Raw genomic sequence first — 21,781 nt, 5'->3', positions numbered from 1 at the left:
ACTCGTGGTGGCGCTGGGAAAGACTCGGACACGGCGGAGTCGACTTCACGTTCACACTTTTATTTCACAAACAAGGACAAAGATCGCCCCCCCCCAGCCCCTCAGTGTAGTCTCGACAGACTGTCGGGGCAAGCAGCAGCGCCTATGAAGGCTACCGGCACTGTGGCACACGAGGGGGGTGGGTGGCCAGCACCACGCCCGGCCACCTTTGTCTCCCCAGTGGCGATGTTTACTACACACCGCTACACCAGGTGCGCATTTGACCTCCGGGGGAGGTGCCCAGGACCCTGTTCAGATAATGGAGCGGGAATCGAACTCGGGGTGGCTGGGTTTGCGGCGCCGCGTACTAACCGCTGCGCCACCGCTCCCCGCGTTGCACGACGTTCCATCACAAACACCCCCCAGTGTGTTCACGCTGCCTCCCAGGAAGCACTGCCTGCCCTTCTGTGTATCCTGCCCTTCACACTGCCCCACACCTACCCCTCACCGCTCTGCCCCTCTCTGCCTTGTCCCTCTCTCTACCCTGCCCTTCCCTGCCCCTCGTCCTGCTCCCCGTGCCGCCCTTCCCTGCCCTTCATCATGCCCTTCCCTGCCCCTCCCCTTGCCCCTCGTCCTGCCCCCCGTGCCGCCCTTCCCTGCCCCTCATCATGCCCTTCCCTGCCCTTCCCTGCCCTACCCTAACCCTGCCTCTCCCCCCTGCCCCTCTCCCCTGCCCCTCTCCCCGTCCCTCATCATGCCCTTCCCTGCCCCTCTTCCTACCCTTCCCTGCCCCTCGTAATGCCCTTCCCTGCCCCTCTTCCTACCCTTCCCTGCCCCTCATCATGCCCTTCCCTGCCCCTCTTCCTACCCTTCCCTGCCCCTCATCATGCCCTTCCCTGCCCTACCCTGCCCTACCCTGCCCCTCTCCCCTGCCCCCTGCCCGTCACTGTGCGTGCGAGGGCCTCCCGTCCCCCAGGCTGCCGGGCCCTCCTCCTCCGCCTCCGCGTGGGCCCAGGAAGGCCGCGGGAGCCGTGGGCCCCGTGGGGTCGCCCCCCCCCACCGCCCCCACCCCACCGGGGCCACCACTGGGGCCGCCCTGAGAGCTGCGCTCAGCGCCCGGCTCCCCCCCTCCCCCCCCCCCACACGGCGGCGGGGGGGGGCCTCCCTCGGGGCCTGCGGGGGGCTCTGGGATCCAGCTGCTGGATGGGGGGGGAGGGGGGGGGTGAGAAGGGGGGGTGGGGGGATGAGAAAGTGAGAAGGTGACAAGGTGGGGGGGGGGGTGAGGTGGGGGGGGTGAGAAGGTGGGGGGGTGAGAAGGGGGGGGTGAGAAGATGGGGGGGGTGAGAAGATGGGGGGGGGTGAGAAGGGGGGGTGGGGGGATGAGAAAGTGAGAAGGTGACAAGGTGGGGGGGGGGTGAGGTGGGGGGGGTGAGAAGGTGGGGGGGTGAGAAGGGGGGGGTGAGAAGGTGGGGGGGTGAGAAGATGGGGGGGTGAGAAGATGGGGGGGGGGTGAGAAGGTGGGGGGGGGGGTGAGAAGGTGGGGGGGTGAGATTGTGATGAGTCCGAGTTTGGGCTCTCCCACTAAACATCATCAGCATCATCATCAGCAGCAACATCATCAGCATCATCATCATCATCATCAGAAACATCAGCAGCAGCTTCATCATCATCATCAGCAGCATCATAAGCAGGATCATCAGAAACATCAGCAGCAACATCATTAGCAGCATTATCAGCAACATTATCAGCAGCAGCATCATCATAAGCAGCAGCAATCCATACGCCCCGCAGCTGGAGTAGAATATAGACACACACATCACCCGCAAACAGACACCCACCACATCACCCGCATACAGACACACATCACCCATACACAGACACACACATCACTCATACAGACACATCATCCCCATACACACAGCCACCACATCACCCATACATACATACAGACACACAGATCACCCATACACAGACACACACATCACTCATACAGACACATCATCCCCATACACACAGCCACCACATCACCCATACATACATACAGACACACAGATCACCCATACACAGACACACACATCACCACCATACATACACCCACCACATCACCCATACAGACACACACATCACTCATACACACAGACACACATCACTCATACACACAGACAACACACATCACTCATACAACAACAACAACAACAACCGCCATTCGCCACTAAGTGGCGGTGACGTCACCACGATGCTTGTGCCAGGCCAAGTGCACCTTGAGGCCACGTGAAGTGTCGAAAGCCCGCTGGCAGGAGGTCACGGGGCAGACCCAGGTGCCACTGGTCGACTGACCGAGATGACCGAGATGACTGGCTGATGCACCACCTGTGCCCCCTACTGTGCCAACTTGCTGTGCTTTAGCCACCCGGCGCTCCGCTCGTTGTTGTGAGCGTCGCTCCTCCGCCCTCCGTTGTTGTTGGAGGGCGACTGCCTCCAACTGCCCAGTAGCGTCCTTCACGAGCCTCCTCCACTGAGGCCGATCTTGACACCGCTGGTACCAGTCATCGGCAAGTCCACTCAGCTCCACGTCCTCCTGTACCACATCACTCCATCTCTTCTCCAGCCCGTGCCGCGCCCGTCTAGCCCCCTCGATCCGGCCGAACAAAAGCTGTTTAGGCATGCGGTGGCTGGGCATGCGGGCTACATGACCCAGCCAACGCAGCCTTGCCTGCCGGAGGAGCTCACTGATGGGACTTTGCCCAGATCTTTCAAGGATTTGTGAGCTCCTCACACAATCCAGCCTGGTTAAACCCAGGATGGATCGTAGGCAGGCCAGCCTAAATGTTTCCAACCGGCGAAGATGCTCCACCAGGGGGGTCCACGTCTCGCAAGCGTAGAGAAGGGAGGGAATGACCGTGGCCGAGAAGACCTGAAGCTTCGTGCGGAGCGACAGACCAGGTAGCTTCCACACAGCGTTACGCAACCGATGAAAAGATATTGCCGCTCGACTGATTCGGAGTGAGACCTCTGCTGATAGACTGGAGCCGGTCATAAGCACACTGCCCAGGTATGGGAAACTCTCCACTCTCTCCACACTCATACAGACACACACACACACACATCACCCATACACAGTCACACACACATATCACCCACACACACAGACACACACACATCACCCATACATTCACACAGACACACACATCACTCATACAGACACATCACCCCCATACACAGACACACACATCACCATACAGACACACACATCACCCATACCGACACACACATCACTCATACACACAGACACACATCACTCATACATACACACACATCATAATACACACAGACACACACACACACATCACCCACACACACAGACACACACATCACCCATACACACAGACACACACATCACCCATACACACAGACACACACACCACCCACACAGACACACAAACACGTACAGACACTCACAATCACCCCCCCACTCCCCCCACCACGTCCACCCCACGGCACCTGGAGTAGAACTCCTCCTCGAGTTCGTAGAGGTCGGTGGCGATGTCGTCGCGCAGAGACACGAGCTTGCGGTCACACTCGTCGTGCGTGGCGCGAAGGTGAGCGGCACGCTGCGACACCGCCTCGTTCACCGCCGCAAAGTCGTTGAGGATCAGGAACTGCTTCAGCTCCGACACCAGCTTCGTCAGGGACTCACCTGCCCTCACCTGGTGGAGGGGGGCAGGTGGGGGGCAGGTGGGGGGTAAGGGTGGGGGGGTGGAAGGAGGGGAGTTGTCGGTGAGAGAGACCCGTTGACTCGCTGCTATACACTACACTATAAACTACATACGACACAATGCCACTGCTATACACTACACTATAAACTACATACTACACAACACCACTACTATACACTATAAACTACATACTGCACAATACCACTGCTATACACTACTGTAAACTACATACGACACAACACCACTACTATACACTACATACTACACAACACCACTGCTATACATACGCTGTAAACTACATACTACACAATGCCACTACTACACACTACACTATGAACTACATTTTTACACAACAGCACTATTATACACGACATGACGCAACTATATTGAAAACTAATTTGTTTAGAACTGATTGTTGTTGTTGTGTGTTAGTTTGTTGTCCATTCGACACACAAGATACCCAGACTCACCACACAGAGACCCATAGACTCAGAGACCCGTAGACTCAGAGACCCGTAGACTCACAGAGACCCATAGACACACAGAGACCCAGATTCACCACACAAAGTCCCATAGACTCGGAGACCCGTAGACTCACAGAGACCCATAGACACACAGAGACCCAGACTCACCACACAGAGTCCCATAGACTCAGAGACCCGTAGACTCACAGAGACCCAGACTCACAGAGTCCCATAGACTCAGAGACCCGTAGACTCACAGAGACCCAGACTCATAGAGTCCCATAGACTCAGAGACCCGTAGACTCACAGAGACCCATAGACACACAGAGACCCAGACTCACCACACAGAGTCCCATAGACTCAGAGACCGGTAGACTCACAGAGACCCACAGACTCATCACACAGAGATACATAGACTCACCCATACAGAGACCCATAGACTCATCACACAGAGACCCACAGACTCACCACACAGCAGAGACCCACAGACTCATCACACAGAGACCCACAGACTCACCACACAGAGACCCACAGACTCACCACACAGAGACACAGACTCATCACACAGAGACACAGACTCATCACACAGAGACACACAGACTCATCACACAGAGACACACAGACTCATCACACAGAGACCCACAGACTCACCACACAGAGACCCACAGACTCATCACACAGAGACCCACAGACTCATCACACAGAGACACACAGACTCATCACACAGAGACACACAGACTCACCACACAGCAGAGACTCACAGACTCACCACACAGAGACACACAGACTCACCACACAGAGACACAGACTCACCACACAGAGACCCACATACTCATCACACAGAGACACACAGACTCACCACACAGAGACACAGACTCATCACACGATGCACCCGTGGTCCGTGCGTAGCCTGGGTAGGTGCTGCCAACCCGCTAACGACACTTGCCCCGACCGTCCTGTTGAAGGCTACACGGGTGGTTGGAGGCACCTTTGTCTTTGGGCTAGTTGCGTAAGCCTGGGCCGCGATTGGCCGCTGCCGGTGCCGCCACTCACGATGTTGGACGCGCGGACGTGCATCTCGTAGTGGTCCTGCTCCGACTGCGTGGTGCGGGACACCTGGCTCTCCTCCTCCACCTACGGGGGGGGGGCGGGGGGGGGGGGCAGTGGTGGTGGTGGTGGGGGGGGGGGCAGTGGTGGTGGTGGGCGGGGGGGGTGGTGGGTGGGGGGCAAGTCAGGTATGTCAGCGTCACGGTGGCCGTCTGGAACGCTCTTCGCTTTCGATGTCAGTGTGGGCTATGCCTCACAGTGGCTTCATCGAGATTGACACGAATATACACCCGTAGACTCACAGAGAGCCATAGACTCAGCACACAGATGCTCATAGACTCATCACACAGAGACCCATATACTCATCACACAGATACCCATAGGCTCACTACACAGATACTCATAGACTCATTACACAGAGACCCACAGACTCATCACACAGAGACCCATAGACTCATTAAAAAGAGACCCATAGACTCGTCGCACAGAGACCCATAGACTCATCACGCAGAGACACATAGACTCATCACGCAGAGACACAGACTCATCACGCAGAGACACATAGACTCATCACGCAGAGACACAGACTCATCACACAGAGACCCATAGACTCAGCACACAGATGCTCATAGACTCACCACACAGAGACCCATAGACTCATCACACAGAGACCCGTAGACTCACCACACAGAGACCCATAGACTCACCACACAGATACCCATAGGCTCACCACACAGACACCCATAGATTCACCAAACAGAGCCCCATAGACTCATCACACAGAGACTCATAGACTCATCACACAGAGACCCACAGACTCATCACACAGAGACCCATAGACTCATCACACAGAGACTCATAGACTCATCACACAGAGACCCACAGACTCATCACACAGAGACCCATAGACTCATCACACAGAGCCCCATAGACTCATCACACAGAGACTCATAGACTCATCACACAGAGACCCACAGACTCATCACACAGAGACCCATAGACTCATCACACAGAGACTCATAGACTCATCACACAGAGACCCACAGACTCATCACACAGAGACCCATAGACTCATCACACAGAGACTCATAGACTCATCACACAGAGACCCATAGACTCATCACACAGAAACTCACAGACTCGTCACACAGAGACCCATAGACTCATCACGCAGAGACCCACAGACTCATCACACAGAGACCCATAGACTCACCACACAGAGACCCATAGACTCATCACACAGAGACCCATAGTCTCACCACACAGAGACCACTAGACTCAACACACAGAGACCACTAGACTCAACACATAGACTCATCACACAGAGACCCATAGACTCATCACACAGAGACCCCTAGACTCAACACACAGAGACCCATAGACTCATCACACAGAGACCCATAGACTCAACACACAGAGACCCATAGACTCAACACACAGATACCCCTAGACTCAGCACACAGGGACCCATAGACTCATCACACAGAGACTCATAGACTCATCACACAGAGACCCACAGACTCATCACACAGAGACCCATAGACTCATCACACAGAAACTCACAGACTCGTCGCACAGAGACCCATAGACTCATCACGCAGAGACCCACAGACTCATCACACAGAGACCCATAGACTCACCACACAGAGACCCATTGACTCACCACACAGAGACCCATAGACTCGTCGCACAGAGACCCACAGACTCATCACGCAGAGACCCACAGACTCATCACACAGAGACCCATAGACTCACCACACAGAGACCCATAGACTCATCACACAGAGACCCATAGACTCATCACACAGAGACCCATAGACTCATCACACAGAGACTCACAGACTCATCACACAGAGACCCATAGACTCATCACACAGATACTCATAGACTCATCACACAGAGACCCATAGACTCACCACACAGAGACCCATAGACTCATTACACAGAGACCCATAGACTCGTCGCACAAAGACCCATAGACTCATCACACAGAGACCCATAGACTCACCACACAGAGACCACTAGACTCAACACACAGAGACCACTAGACTCAACACACAGAGACCCACAGACTCATCACACAGAGACTCATAGACTCATCACACAGAGACCCATAGACTCATCACACAGAGACCCATAGACTCATTACACAGAGACCCATAGACTCATCACACAGAGACCCACAGACTCATCACACAGAGACCCACAGACTCGTCACACAGAGACCCATAGACTTGCCTCGTAGCCTCAAGGTGCACATGGCCTGGCACAAGCGTCGTGGTGACGTCACCACTACTTATTGGCGAATTGCGGTTGTTGTTGTTGTCAGTGTGTGAGTGCCACTGTGTGTGTCACGGTGTGTGTGTGTATCACCGAGTGTGTCACGGTGTTTGTGTCACGGTGTGTGTGTCACGGTGTGTGTGTGTCAGTGTGTGAGTGCCACTGTGTGTGTCACGGTGTGTGTGTGTCACTGTGTGTGTGTCACGGTGTGTGTGTGTCAGTGTGTGAGTGCCACTGTGTGTGTCACGGTGTGTGTGTGTCACTGTGTGTGTGTGTCACGGTGTGTGTGTGTGTCAGTGTGTGAGTGCCACTGTGTGTGTCAAGGTGTGTGTGTGTCACTGTGTGTGTGTGTCACGGTGTGTGTGTGTCAGTGTGTGAGTGCCACTGTGTGTGTCACGGTGTGTGTGTGTCACTGTGTGTGTGTGTCACGGTGTGTCTGTCAGTGGGTGTGTGTGTGTGTCACGGTGTCTGTGTGTCACGGTGTGTGTGTGTGTCACGGTGTGTGTGTGTCAGTGTGTGAGTGCCACGGTGTGTGTCACGGTGTGTGTCACGGTGTGTGCGTCACTGTGTCTGTGTGTGTGTCACGGTGTGTGTGTGTCACTGTGTGTGTGTCACGGTGTGTGTGTGTCAGTGTGTGAGTGCCACTGTGTGTGTCACGGTGTGTGTGTGTCAGTGTGTGAGTGCCACTGTGTGTGTCACGGTGTGTGTGTGTCAGTGTGTGAGTGCCACTGTGTGTGTCACGGTGTGTGTGTGTCAGTGTGTGAGTGCCACTGTGTGTGTCACGGTGTGTGTGTGTGTGGGGAGCGGTAGTGTAGCGGTTAGCGCGCTGCGCTATGAACCTGGCGACCCGGGTTCGATTCCCGCTCACGGCTAACACCAGTGACGATTATCTGAACCGGTCCTGGGCCTCCCCTAGGTCGACTCAGCCTTAAATGAGTACCTGGTGCGGTGTGTAAACATCGCCACTAGGGAGACAAAGGCGGTCGGGCGTGGTGCTGGCCACCCACCCCCTCGTGTACCGTTCCGGCCTTCATAGGTGCTCGCTAACAGCACTTGCCCCTACAGTCTGTTCAGGCTATACGGGGGATCTTTATCTTTGTCTTTGTGTCACGGTGTGTGTGTGGTGTGTGTGTGTGTCAGTGTGTGTGTCACGGTGTGTGTGTGGTGTGTGTGTGTGTCAGTGTGTGTGTCACGGTGTGTGTGTGTGTGTGTCAGTGTGTGTGTCAGTGTGTGTGTCACGGTGTGTGTGTGGTGTGTGTGTGTGTCAGTGTGTGTGTCACGGTGTGTGTGTGTCAGTGTGTGTGTCACGGTGTGTGTGTGGTGTGTGTGTGTGTCAGTGTGTGTGTCACGGTGTGTGTGCGGTGTGTGTGTCACGGTGTGTGTGTCAGTGTGTGTGAGGCGAACCTTGGCCGTCTTGACGATCTCCGTGAAGTTGTCCAGGATGGAGCGCACGTCGTCCTTGAGCCGCTTGTTAAACGACTGCAGCAGCGCCTCCTTGCTCTGGGGCAGCGCACGCGACATCACGGGGCAGCAGCAGCAGCAGCAGTGGAGAGAGCACGGCTCTCTCTCAGGGCAGCAGTGGAGAGAGAAGCAGGCCTCAGGGGAGCAGTGGAGAGAGCACGGCTCTCCCTAGGGGCAGCAGTAGAGAGAGTGCGGCTCTCTCTCAGGGCAGCAGTAGAGAGAGAAGCAGGCCTTAGGGCAGCAGTGGAGAGAGCACGGCTCTCCCTAGGGGCAGCAGTGGAGAGAGCACGGCTCTCTCTCAGGGCAGCAGTAGAGAGAGAAGCAGGCCTTAGGGCAGCAGTGGAGAGAGCACGGCTCTCTCTCAGGGCAGCAGTGGAGTGAGAAGCAGGCCTCAGGGGAGCAGTGGAGAGAGCACGGCTCTCCCTAGGGGCAGCAGTAGAGAGAGAAGCAGGCCTCAGGGGAGCAGTGGAGAGAGCACGGCTCTCCCTAGGGGCAGCAGTGGAGAGAGAAGCAGGCCTCAGGGGAGCAGTGGAGAGAGCACGGCTCTCCCTAGGGGCAGCAGTGGAGAGAGAAGCAGGCCTTAGGGCAGCAGTGGAGAGAGCTCGGCTATCAATGAGCCGCGCGCCGCCATCTTACGTAGGGGTGGAACAATGGGAGCCACCCATAATGCAATGTGCCAGGACACAAATTTTTTACAATTTTTTTGTTAAATAAAATTCATATTTTCCATTATTATTTTTTTTGGTGATGTGAATATCCACTAATAGAGTGATCGTTCGTATCCCGTTTAATAAAGGGTTTGATCGGTTAAAAAAAGATAAAGTTGTATTCTTATCCAGAACCCCATGGTTGGAAAGCAAGTGGCAGTCTTCAAACTCTTATCATCAACTCTCTCTTCTTCTGGCCTCGTCTCTATGTGAATAATAATAAGTAGGGCCGTCCCTCGAAACGTCGTCTTAATTTCACCTTTTTAAATCTTAATTTGAAGTTTTTATCAATGTTAAGGGGTCGCGGGGGGGGTGAGGGGTTAACCGACCTAAGATGGCAGTGACGTCACCACACAGCGACCCCCACGTGGTGAGAATTCACAGTCCGGGGCCCCCTTCCCCCAAACCCCGCCCCCCTCATCCAACAACGATAGTACCGCGTGCAAAAAAAAATATCCGCTTCTGATTGGACAAAACCGGTCCACGTGACCGCGCTCAGCCAATCGCGAGGGTGGTTGTCGTCTCGCGCGCGGCACCCCCCCCCCACCCCAACTACCCCCTCCCCTCGACCCTCTCTCTCTCCACGCCGCCATCATGGTGAGTAGTCGCTGCCGTTGCATCGCTCTCCTCACGCGAAGTCAATCCGTCGGCATCCGTCCCCTTCCCGAGTGCCGCCGCCGCCGCGACGCATCTCCGCGCACGCCCCGCGTTCCCCGCTACGTGCAAGAGTCGATATTTTATTTAGTTTTTATTTCGTCTTCGCTCACGCGGCGATGGCGGAGGAGGCCCGACTCGGCAGCGTCCGTTTCTCTTAGCTGGCGAATGGGGTAAAGTTTTTATTTTAATGTTTTTGTTTGCCCTCTTTCTCTTGCAACCGCGCACCGTGGTAACCTAACATCGCGTGAGGGTAACTTAATGCGCGTGGTAACTGGTTATCTTGGTGGTGTGATTGGTTAACGCAGCGGCTTGTGATTAGTAAGGTAACTTGTGTAATGTGGAGTGAGGTAACTTCCACGTGAGGTAATTGTGTGAAGGGTAACGTTTGCTCTGGTAACGTGGCAGGCTTTGGTAACTCCCAATTGTGTTAAGGTAACACTGCCGTGGTAACTAGTAGGGTAACTGGTGTAATGTGAGGTAACTTCCACGTGAGGTCATTGTGTGAAGAGTAACGTTTGCTCTGGTAACGTGGCAGGCTTTGGTAACTCGATGGTGTTAAGGTAACTGCCGTGGTAACTAGTAGGGTAACTGGTGTAATGTGAGGTAACTTCCACGCGAGGTAATTGTGTGAAGGGTAACGTTTGCTCTGGTAACGTGGCAGGCTTTGGTAACTCCCAATGATGTGAATGTAACACTTGCCGTGGTAACTAGTAGGGTAACTGATGTAATGTGGAGTGAGGTAACTTCCACGTGTAATACTTGTGTAAAGGTAACACTTGCCGTGGTAACTAGTAGGGTAACTGGTGTAACGTGAGGTAACTTCCACTTGGGGTAATTGGCCCACGTATTTCGTGTTTTCCAGAGATTAATAGACGACGTTTCGGGCTATGGCCCTTAATATCAGCAGTATTATTGATTAACGTATTGGGTCGTTCCTTTTGTGCCTTGTGCACCACTTGCCAACGCAGTAACAGCACTTGCCCCAACAGCCTGGTCAGGCCTATACGGGGGATCTTTATCTTTGTGTCTGTCTGGATGTGGGGAGCGGTGGGTGTAGTGATTAGCGCTGCGCTGCGCTGTGAACCCGGCGACCCGGGTTCGATTCCCCGCTCACGGCCAACACCCAGTGACGATGATCTGAACCGGTCCTGGGCCTCCCCTAGGTCGACTCGGCCTCAAATGATTACCTTGTGCGGTGTGTAGTAAACATCGCCACTGGGGAGACAAAGGCGGTCGGGCGTGGTGCTGGCCACCCACCCCCCTCGTGTGCCGTTCCGGCCTTCATAGGTGCTCGTTAACAGCACTTGCCCCTACAGTACGTAAAGGCTATACGGGGGATCTTTGTCTTTATCTTTGTTTGTCTGTCTGTGGTCATGTAGCCCGCATGCCCTGAACGGCTTGCGTTCAATATCATCCATGATACAGTTTTTTTGTGTTAGATCGTGTAAATATATAAATGTGCCACATCTGGCTGTGTTGCCTGATGAAGCTGGTTGCAATTACTGGCGAAACGTCGTGCTCTGATTGTAGATGTCGAGGCTTGGCTCTTCCAACACACACACTGGTGTTGCTGTACTAGCAACGAATTGGCCACGTTCTGTTTACGTGACGAACCATTACTAGTTGGTTGTGTGGTGGGTTTGACGACACATTGACACGATATAACCCACAAAAATCTGTCTCTGCCGCCGTTAAAATCGCGAGCAAGTTGACAGCGGGCGGTGCAAATGATGCTACTGAATATTTGCTAACGGAGGTTCTGATGACGACACCTTAACCACCAAGATCTCTGATGCCCGCCCGCGTCCACCAATCAATCGCACTCGCCGCACTACGGAGCGAGAGATTTGATAGTGCAGCTCGCGAACAATAACTTGCCTCAAGTCTCATTTAAAGGCGACACGGGGGGGGGGGGGGTGTGGATCTTTGTCGGTGCGCGCAGCTACGCAGATGTGTGGTGGGTTTAACGACACATTGACACGGTATAACCCCAAAAAAAATCTGTCTTATGGAGCTTTTGTTCGGCCGGATCGAGGGGGATAAACGGGCGCGGCTCGGGATAGAGACGAGATGGAGCTGATGTACAAGAGGATGTGGAGCTGAGCGGTCTTGCTGATGACTGGTACCAGCCGTGTCAAGATCGGCCTCTGTGGAGGAGGAGGCTCGTGAAGGACGCTGCTGGTTAGTTGGAGGCAGTCGCCCTCCAGCAGAGAAGCGACGCTCACAACAACGGGCGGAGCGCCGGGTGGCTAAAACACAGCAAGTTGGCACAGTAGGGGGCACGGGTGGTGCATCGTCCACTGATCTCGGTCAGTCGACCCATGGCAACTGGGTCTGTCCCGTGACCTCCTTGCCAGCGGATGTCCGACACTTGCACGTGCCCTTGACGTGCACGTAGCTAACTAACCTAGGCTTGGTCGAACGGTTCCCCCTCGATTCGACGGGACCCCCAAATCGGCCGTCAACATTGAGCCCTTGGCAAGCCTCGGCAGACTGAATAAACCTCGGAATCGCGCGCGTCAAACTTGGCGACAAGGGTCGTTTCAAGACTGATCAAACAGATTGTTGCCGTTTCGAATTTTTTTTACGAGGGACCGGTGTGTGTTTTTACGCTGCAACCGGTGTTACCGCCCAATACGTCCCACTTGTTACACACACGGTGACCACTGGGCGAGAATTGCGGTGTTGCACGCGGTTCAGACTCAGGTGCAGTAGCGGGGTGGGGAGCGGGCTGCGCGATTAAGTCACTCAGAATTTCTTCACCTGAATCTCACGTGTGGATCAAACCCAACGAGCGCAGCCCACAAACAATGCTGTCACTGCCACCTCCCACACTGTGTCTTCACTTTTTGCGGGGAGCTGGCGCGTCAAGATGCAAACTGCTGGCGTGGTGACGTCCAACAGCTTGACTGAGTAACGTAGGTAAAAAATAAAATTAAAATTAATAAAAGTAAAATAAAAAATCAGGACGTTTCGGAGGCAACACAAGCTTCCGTCTTCAGGTGGAACCGTCACAGCACGATAGCTGTATCAAGTAAAGAGAGATTCCAATAGATCCGACCTTGTATATACAGTATACTGATTGAGGGGTGAGGAGCCAGGGTAGGCCCCTGGATAGGAGTTTTTTTATTATGATAAACATTCTTAGGTTTTTTTCGGTAAAGTCACGTAGGTAAAAAATTAAAATTTATGAAAGTAAAAAAATTAAAATAATAAAATAACTATTGTTTTAGTAAAATAAAATACTTATTTTACTTTTATTAAAATTTTTTACCTACGTGACTTTACCTAAAAAACCTAAGAGTATGAATCCTTGCAGTCACGAAAGCTTCACATCTAGAATTGACTGAGCCACCCCGTGCTACCCCCTCCCGTCCCTCTACTCCCGCCCCCCCCCAGCCCAAGGGGAAGAAGGCCAAGTCGAAGGGGAAGAAGGTCGCGCCGGCGCCCTTCGCCGTCAAGAAGCATGAGGCGAAGAAGACCGTCAACCCCCTGTTTGAGAAGCGGCCAAAGAACTACTCGATCGGTAACTACGACTCCCACAACTAAGTCTCCTCTCTCCTGCATCTCCTGCCTTCCTTCTCCCCTCTCCATTCTTCATTCCCTCCATCTCTCTCCATCTTCCACCTGAAGACGGAAGTTTGTGTTGCCTCCGAAACGTCGTGATTTTTACTTTAGTTTTATTAAACTTTTATTAATTTTAATTTTTTACCTACGTGACTTTACTGAAAAAAACCTAAGGATATGAATCCTTGCAGTCACGAAAGCTTCAAATCTAGAATCTCTCCATCTCCTCTCCCCTCCTTCATCTCTCCTGTCATCCATCTTTCCTCTCCTACATCTCCCCTCTCCTACATATCCTATCTCCCCTCGCCTTCATTCATTTGCTCCGTCTCTGCTTTCCTCATCTCCTCTCCCCTCCATCTCCACTCCTACACATCTCCTGTGGCCATGGGTTGGTGGTGGGTGGGAGCAGGGCTGCGCGATGATGTCAAACAGAATTTCTTCACCTGAATCTCCGTGTGGATCAAACCCAACGAGCTTTTTAACCCTGAGCGCGCCCCAAAAACAACCCCACCACCGCCTCCCCCCCCCCCCCCCCCACTGCATCTCACTTTTTGTGGGGAGCTCGCACGTCAGCTGCAACCCCTCAGAAACGTTTTTTAGTTTTTGCCGGGCGTTTGCCCGGTGTAAGGGGGGTGAGTGGCGTGCGGGCGTGTGCTGACGCAGTTTGTCCCCTCGTTCACCGTGGCCCAGGCCAGGACATCCAGCCGAAGCGGGACCTGACGCGGTTTGTGCGCTGGCCTCGCTACGTGCGCCTGCAGCGCCAGCGAGCGATCCTCTACAAGCGCCTCAAGGTGCCTCCGGCCATCAACCAGTTCACACAGGCCCTGGACCGGCAGACGGGTAACCATCGCCGCACCGCCACCATCGCCGTCACTACATCATCACCAGTGTCACCACCGTTACTTGGAAATCGTCTCCATACCCACCATCACCAATGTTGTCACCGTTATATCGCCACCGTCGGCACCGTTGCTTCACAATCATCTCCACACCATCATCGTCTTCACACCAATAGCACCACGGTTACGTCGCCATCGTGACCACCGTCACGTAACCGCCGTTCAATTTTCATTCATTCTATTTATTTTTTGAGTATAGTCTGGGGGGCCACGACCCCAAGGCCCGTTGTGGTCTTTGCAAGTCATTGCAACTAACTAAAATTGTACGCGATAGCTGACTGATGGCCAGTGGAGATGAGAGGATCGCATCACATACAATGACCATGTCAAAATAATAAATTCAATTGTATTTTATTTTTTTTAGATGACAGAGGATCGCATCACATACAATGACCATGTCAAAATAAAAAATTAAATTGTATTTAATTTTTTTTAGATGATAGAAGATCGCATCACATACAATGACCATGTCAAAATAATAAATAAAAATGTATAAAAAAAAAAAATTCTCTTTATACGTGACTTTACCGAAAGAACCAAAGAGTAATTCCTGCAGTCACGAAAGCTCCAAATTAAGTTTAATGACCATGTCACCACAGTTACTTCGCCATCGTGTCCTCCACACCACCGTCGCGTTCACAGCGGCGTCGCCAATGTCGCCGCCGTTTAAATCGCGGGCAAGTGGCGGCGGGCGGTGCAGATGATGCTACCGAATATTTGCTAGCGGAGGTTTTGATGACGACACCATAACCACCAAGATCTCTGATGCCCGCCCGCGCCCACCAATCAACCCCGCGGCGGCTACCAGCAGGGGAGAGAGAGGGGGGGAGGGGCAGCCGCCGCGCTCGCCGCACTACGCAACGAGAGATTTTATTGTGCCGGCTTCTTGATAGGTGCTGCTCGCGAACAATAACTTGCCCCAACAGTCTCATTTAAAGCAGAGGTCGCAACCGGGTACCCGATACCCGTACCCTACCCGATACCTGGCTACCCGGCCGGGTACGGGTACCCGTTTGCGACCCTGGTGCGGCCGGGTACGGGTAGGCCGTGAGTCACTGGTGAGTAACCGTTTGTCACTCATTTCGGGTAGGGAACGGGTACCCATTTGCGACCCTGGTGCGGCCGGGTACGGGTAGGCCGTGAGTCACTGGTGAGTAACCGTTTGTCACTCATTTCGGGTAGGGTACGGGTAGCGTACGGGTACCCATTTGTGACCCTGGTGCGGCCGGGTCCGGGTACGGGTAAGGAATCAAAACCCGTTTGCGACCTCTGATTTAAAGGCGACATGGGGGGGCGGTGGTGAATCTTTGTGTTTGGCGGTGCGTGCGCAGCCACACAGCTGTTCAAGCTGGCCCACAAGTATCGCCCGGAGACCAAGCAGGAGAAGAAGGCTCGCTTGATGGCGCGCGCCGAGCAGAAGGCCGCCGGGAAGGAGGACGTTCCAACCAAGCGGCCCCCCGTGATCCGCTCGGGTACGCACCGCACACACACGCGTGTACCACACACACGCGTGTACCGCACGCTCCGCACGCACACACTGTACGCGGGTATTACACACGCACTGCACGCCCACTACACACGCGTACACTGCACACGCACACACTGCACGCGGGTATTACACGCACGTACTACACACGCACTGTGCACGCGTACACTGCAAACGCACTGCACGCGTACACTGCACACGCACACACTACGCACGCCGACTACACACGTACTATACGCACACACCACACGTGTACTGCACACACGCACTACGTACACGTGCACTACACACGCACTGTGCACGACATCCACACACAAACTATACACACACGCCACTTATGTGCAGTCTAGTCAATATTTTTGTTTGCATATACGTGGCACCTTCGTGGCGCAAATCTGCCACTCGAAGCGCCGTCCCCACATTTAAACTCGACGTGTAAGTAGAACATTCTAAACAATGAGAACAAAATTATGTATTTACAAACTATGTTTAGTCCTCCGGGATTAGTGTTTGTGGCGAAATGTTAACTACTTCGGCTGGTATACAGGAGGTTGTGGGTTCGATCCCGGCCCTGACGATTTTGTCAAGGTGCTCTTCCCCCTTCCAACCCAGCTTAAATAGACGCTCCAAGCCTGGGGTTGTTTCATTCAGACTCTGTCTTCTCGACAGACCTGTTCTTTACCTGAGAACGGCTGCTTGCGTTGTGGCCGAAACGTCGTGAGAATAATTTTATTATGTTTTATTTCCATTCTACGTGACTTTACCGAAAGAACCAAGAAGCTGACAAAATAAGTTTAGCGGAGTGCGGACGGAGTGGCTTCGGGCGCGCGGTTGCAGATGATGCTACTGAATATTTGCTAGCGGAGTCTTAATGACGACAACCTGGTTACCACCAAGATCTCTGATGCCCGCCGCCTGCCTCCTTGTTGCCACCGCCAGCGTGCACCGGCTGTGGCGTTTGGCCCACCGAGCTCACGCACTCGCGCACGCACCGCTCACACACGCGCGGGTCCGGCCAGGGGCGATGGTGCCGCTTTTAACTCCTCGCATCTCCTTGTGTCTCCCCCGTGTGTGTGTGCGTGTCTCCCCTTGCCCCGTGTGTGTGTCTCCCGTGTGTGTCTCCCCTTGCCCGTGTGTGTGCGTCTCCCCCGTGTGTGTCTGCGTGTCTCCCCTTGCCCCGTGTGTGTCTGCGTGTCTCCCCTTGCCCGTGTGTGTGTCTCCCCTTGCCCCGTGTGTGTGTCTCCCCTTGCCCCGTGTGTGTGTGCGCGTGTCTCCCCTTGCCCGTGTGTGTGTCTCCCCTTGCCCCGTGTGTGTGTCTCCCCTTGCCCCGTGTGTGTGTGCGCGTGTCTCCCCTTGCCATTGTGTGTGTGTCTCCCCTTGCCCGTGTGTGTGTCTCCCCTTGCCCCGTGTGTGTGTGTGTGCGCGTGTCTCCCCTTGCCCGTGTGTGTGTCTCCCCTTGCCCGTGTGTGTGTCTCCCCTTGCCCCGTGTGTGTGTGTGTGCGCGTGTCTCCCCTTGCCCGTGTGTGTGTCTCCCCTTGCCCCGTGTGTGTGTGTGTGCGCGTGTCTTCCCTTGCCCGTGTGTGTGTCTCCCCTTGCCCGTGTGTGTCTCCCCTTGCCCCGTGTGTGTGTGTGTGCGCGTGTCTCCCCTTGCCCGTGTGTGTGTCTCCCCTTGCCCGTGTGTGTGTCTCCCCTTGCCCCGTGTGTGCGTGTCTCCCCCGTGTGTGTCTGCGTGTCTCCCGTGTGCGTGTCTCCCCGTGTCCCCGCGCGCGCGCACGTAGGCGTGAACACGGTGACGACGCTCATTGAGAGCAAGAAGGCGCAGCTGGTGGTCATCGCTCACGACGTCGACCCCATCGAGGTGACGCTCGCACGCCGGCGCTGTCTGTAGCGGGGAGGGAGGGGGGGTGGAGTTGAGTGGCCGTGTTGAGAGGGGGGGGGGTGGGTGGTGGTGGTAGCGGGCTGCGCGATGATGTCACTCTGAATTTCTTCACCTGAATCTCCGTGTGGATCAAGCCAACGAGCTTTTTAACCCTGAGCGCGCCCCACAAACTCCACCACCACCACCAACATAATACCACCACGCCTACCCCCCTTAGTCTTTACGCCGGTGTGAGGGACCAGAAGGGATTGGTGCTTAAGAGGGGGGACCGGAACTTAGAATGAGGGGGGGGGTCACGTTTCAAGAGCACGGAGGGTGTGACAACTACAGCCTTGTGTGTGTGTGTCGGTCATCTTAGTCGGTCAACCCATGGCACCTGGTTCTGTTCCGTGACCTCCTGCCAGCTGAGCGTTTGGCTGGTGTTACTCGCTAAGAGCACTTTCCCCAACATTCTGATCGGGCTATATGGGGGATCTGTGTCTTTGGGGATCAGTAGTGTCGAGTTTGGTTCCCGATCACGGCCACTAACCCCAGTTCACGATTATTCGAGCCGGTCCTGGGCCCACCCCTAGGTCGACTCGTCGTAGTGAACATCGCCGCTGGGGCGTGTTCTGCTTGCTCACAGCACTTGCCCCGACAGTCTTGTTAAGTCTACACACCCTGCTGGGGACCCTTTGTCTTTGTGCAGCTGGTGCTGTTCATGCCGGCGCTGTGCCGCAAGATGGGCGTCCCCTACTGCATCGTGAAGGGCAAGGCGCGCGTGGGGCGCCTCGTCCACCGCAAGACCTGCGCCGCCGTCGCCTTCACCCAGGTCAACCCGTGAGTCGCCCACCCGCTCGCCCACTCACACAGCCAGTCGCTCGCCCGCTCACCCTGTCGCTCGCCCACCCGCTCGCCCACCCACTCACACAGCCACCCGCCCGCTTGCCCCTTCACCCAGGTCAACCCGTGAGTCGCCCGCTCGACCACCCACTCACACAGCCACCCACTCGCCCGCCACCCAGTCGCTCGCCCACCCGCTCGCCCACCCACTCGCCCGCTACCCACCCACCCGCTCGCCTTCACGCAGGCCCACCCGTGACTCGCTCGCCCACCCGCTTGCCCACCCGCTCGCCCACCTATGAGTCGCTCGCCCACCAGCTCACCCACCCGCTCGCCCACCCGCTCGCCTCCACATCGATCCTCCGCTCGTGAGTGTCTCACCACGGCTGGTCGTACAAGCAGAACCCCCCCCGGTTGCCGGCTCGTCGTGCTGATGAGGACTTTTGCGACCGAATCTCCGTGTGGATTCTCGAGCTTTTTAACCCTGAGCGACGCCGCACGCACCCTGGGGGTGGGTGGGGGTGGGGGGGGTGATGTCCCCGTACCCCTGCTTGGCAACATGTGTGACAAAGAGCTTTATAGCGCATCGGATTGGTCCAGGAATAAATAAATGTAGATTCCGAGAAGTGGACGTGTATGGCTGGCACTTGAACTGGTTCTGTGTAAAGCTTTCGTGACTGCAGGGATTCATCTTCTTGGTTTTTTCGGTAAAGTCAAGTAGAAGGGAAATAATAAAATAATGAAAATAAAACTTTTTTATTATGTTTTATATTTTTTATTTTATTATTTCCCTTCTACGTGACTTTACCGAAAGAACCAAGAAGATGGTTCTGTCTGATCGCAGACGGTCATCCCTCGTGTCAGTCACAGCGGGGCTGTGGTGGGGGGGGGTGGTGGTAGCCCGAGATATTTAAGCGGCGGTGGTGGTGGTGGCGGTGGTGGCGGCGGCGGTGGTGGCGGTGGAAACTAGCCGGTGGACGCCGTTACCAGCGGTGTCGAGGATCGGCCTCTGGAGCGGAGGCAGTCGCCCTCCGGCAGCAACAGCGGGGAGGGCAGGAGAGCGACGCTCGCAGCAACGAGCGTGAGCCCTGGGCGGGTGAATCTGCAGCGATGTTGGCACCGTAGGGGGGGGGGGGGGGCACAGGTGGTGTGCATCGGCCAGTGATCTCGTTCAGTCGACCCATGGCACCTGGGTCTGTCCAGTGACCTCTTGTTAGCGGTTGTATTGGTGTTGGAGTAGTTTGGAGTGTTTTCTTGAGTGGTGGTGTAGTAGTTGCGAGTGTTTTCTTGAGTGGCGGTGGCGATAGCAGCACTGGTGCGGGACCAGTAGAGTGTTGCGAGTGACGGAGGTGTGTATGCGTGCGTGGGTGACCGGTGCGTGCGTGTGTGGGTGACTGCCGTCGTGCAGGGAGGACAAGGCCGTGCTAGGCAAGCTCGTGGATGCCATCAAGACCAACTACAACGACCGCTTCGACGAGGTGAGCACGCACACACGGAGGGGGCAGACGAGGTGACGCTCTTTCGGGGGGTCACACAGACGAGGTGACGCTCTGTCGGGGGGGGGGGGGGCACACAAACGAGGTGATGGGTAGTCGGGGGTCACACAGACGAGGTGACGCTTAGTGGGGGGCACACAGTCGAGGTGACACTTTTTCGGGGGGGGTCACACAGACGAGGTGATGCTCTGTCGGGGGGGGGTCACAGACGAGGTGACGCTCAGTTGAGGGGTCACACAGACGAGGTGACCCTCTGTTGAGGGGTCACACAAACGAGGTATGCGTGAACTTTCCGCACCGTACGTAGCGAACTGTGCAAATTGTGGGTGCGGGGTGTGGAACAAACTAAACGTACGCACGAGCAGCAGCAGGCGAGGTGACGCGTGGAGGAGGAGGTGGTGACGATGTCGTTTTCCCCCACACCCCCAAAACCCACCACCACCACCGTCAGATCCGGCGCCACTGGGGTGGCGGCATCAACGGCGCCAAGTCGCTGGCGCGGATCGCCAAGCTGGAGAAGGCCAAGGCCAAGGAGCTGGCGAACAAGCTGGGCTGAGGCTCGCTCACTCGCCACGCCACGCTCCTCGCCCGCCATCCCCGCCCGTCCGTGAAGTCAATAAAGACAGTTTTCTCCCAATGGCGTGACTACGTGTGCTTGGCTCTGTGCTGCGAGCGGGGTGGGGATAGTGGGTGGGTTTGGTGTGGTGGGGATGCTGTGGAGTGTGCGGGAAGAGTGGAGTAGAGTGGTTGTGGAGTGGTGCAGGCAGAGTGGAGTGGTTGTGGGCAGAGTGAAGTGGAGTGTGCAGGCATTGTAGAGTGGAGTGGTGTGGAGTGTTCAGGCATTGTAGAGTAGTTCAACGTGTGGAGTAGAGTGGGTGTGGGGAGTGGAGTGGTTGTGGGCAGTGTAGAGTGGAGTGGAGAGTGGGCGGAGTGGAGTGTGCAGGCATTGTAGAGTGGAGTGTTCAGGCATTGTAGAGTAGTTCAACGTGTGGAGTAGATTGGGTGTGGGGAGTGGAGTGGTTGTGGGCAGTGGAGAGTGGGCAGAGTGGAGAGTGGGCAGAGTGGAGTGGAGAGAGTGGGCAGAGTGGAGAGTGTGGGGAGAGTGGGCGGAGTAGAGTGGAGACAGTACAGTGGGGTGGGGAGAGCGGGCAGAGTGGAGAGTGGGCAGAGTGGAGTAGTGTGGGCAGAGTGGAGACAGTGGACAGTGGGGTGGAGAGAGTGGGCAGAGTGTGGGGAGAGTGGGCAGAGTGGAGAGTGTGGGCAGAGTGGAGACAGTGGACAGTGGGGTGGAGAGAGTGGGCAGAGTGTGGAGAGAGTGGGC

General features: G+C 55.4%; 2 protein-coding genes and 6 non-coding genes across 8 annotated transcripts; 7 read left to right on the top strand and 1 right to left on the bottom strand.

Annotated features, from left to right (window-relative positions):
• Nucleotides 1–922: 922 nt before the first annotated feature.
• On the bottom strand, nt 923–9,619 carry MED22 (mediator complex subunit 22). The gene is made up of 4 exons (XM_061580003.1): nt 8,891–9,619; nt 5,213–5,293; nt 3,481–3,686; nt 923–1,178 (listed from the first exon to the last, which is right to left on the bottom strand). The coding sequence occupies exons 1-4, from the start codon at nt 9,005–9,007 to the stop codon at nt 923–925; spliced, it is 660 nt and encodes a 219-aa protein (XP_061435987.1). The 5' UTR covers nt 9,008–9,619.
• A 593-nt stretch (nt 9,620–10,212) lies between these two features.
• Nucleotides 10,213–21,097, top strand: RPL7A (ribosomal protein L7a). The gene is made up of 8 exons (XM_061579999.1): nt 10,213–10,251; nt 13,711–13,837; nt 14,569–14,718; nt 16,109–16,249; nt 18,042–18,121; nt 18,831–18,961; nt 20,373–20,442; nt 20,912–21,097. Exons 1-8 carry the CDS (start codon nt 10,249–10,251, stop codon nt 21,014–21,016), a joined length of 807 nt encoding a protein of 268 aa, XP_061435983.1. The 5' UTR covers nt 10,213–10,248; the 3' UTR covers nt 21,017–21,097.
• LOC133361249 (small nucleolar RNA SNORD24) lies at nt 12,034–12,108 on the top strand. Its single transcript, XR_009757345.1, has one exon. It is a non-coding gene; the product is annotated as a small nucleolar RNA SNORD24 (small nucleolar RNA).
• LOC133361245 (small nucleolar RNA SNORD36) lies at nt 14,292–14,371 on the top strand. Its single transcript, XR_009757341.1, has one exon. It is a non-coding gene; the product is annotated as a small nucleolar RNA SNORD36 (small nucleolar RNA).
• Nucleotides 15,473–15,547, top strand: LOC133361251 (small nucleolar RNA SNORD24). Its single transcript, XR_009757347.1, has one exon. It is a non-coding gene; the product is annotated as a small nucleolar RNA SNORD24 (small nucleolar RNA).
• Nucleotides 17,096–17,172, top strand: LOC133361246 (small nucleolar RNA SNORD24). Its single transcript, XR_009757342.1, has one exon. It is a non-coding gene; the product is annotated as a small nucleolar RNA SNORD24 (small nucleolar RNA).
• On the top strand, nt 18,225–18,303 carry LOC133361247 (small nucleolar RNA SNORD36). The gene has a single exon (XR_009757343.1). It is a non-coding gene; the product is annotated as a small nucleolar RNA SNORD36 (small nucleolar RNA).
• Nucleotides 19,390–19,457, top strand: LOC133361248 (small nucleolar RNA SNORD36). The gene has a single exon (XR_009757344.1). It is a non-coding gene; the product is annotated as a small nucleolar RNA SNORD36 (small nucleolar RNA).
• Nucleotides 21,098–21,781: the final 684 nt, after the last annotated feature.

This window comes from Lethenteron reissneri, chromosome 71, assembly GCF_015708825.2.
Source record: "Lethenteron reissneri isolate LAM-NWPU_2019-01 chromosome 71, ASM1570882v1, whole genome shotgun sequence".
In the NCBI taxonomy this organism is placed as follows: domain Eukaryota; kingdom Metazoa; phylum Chordata; class Hyperoartia; order Petromyzontiformes; family Petromyzontidae; genus Lethenteron; species Lethenteron reissneri.
This window is presented reverse-complemented; position numbering and strand designations above follow the sequence as displayed.

Excerpts from the sequence above, each read along its gene's own strand:
- MED22 (XM_061580003.1), bottom strand. The coding sequence starts at position 9,007 with ATGTCGCGTGCGCTGCCCCAGAGCAAGGAGGCGCTGCTGCAGTCGTTT. Across the intron at positions 3,687-5,212 it reads ACGTCCGCGCGTCCAACATC|GTGAGGGCAGGTGAGTCCCT; the intron begins GTGAGTGGCGGC and ends CCCCTCCACCAG. Across the intron at positions 1,179-3,480 it reads GAGGAGGAGTTCTACTCCAG|CAGCTGGATCCCAGAGCCCC; the intron begins GTGCCGTGGGGT and ends CCCCCCATCCAG.
- RPL7A (XM_061579999.1), top strand. Across the intron at positions 18,122-18,830 it reads ACGACGTCGACCCCATCGAG|CTGGTGCTGTTCATGCCGGC; the intron begins GTGACGCTCGCA and ends GTCTTTGTGCAG. Across the intron at positions 18,962-20,372 it reads GCCTTCACCCAGGTCAACCC|GGAGGACAAGGCCGTGCTAG; the intron begins GTGAGTCGCCCA and ends GCCGTCGTGCAG.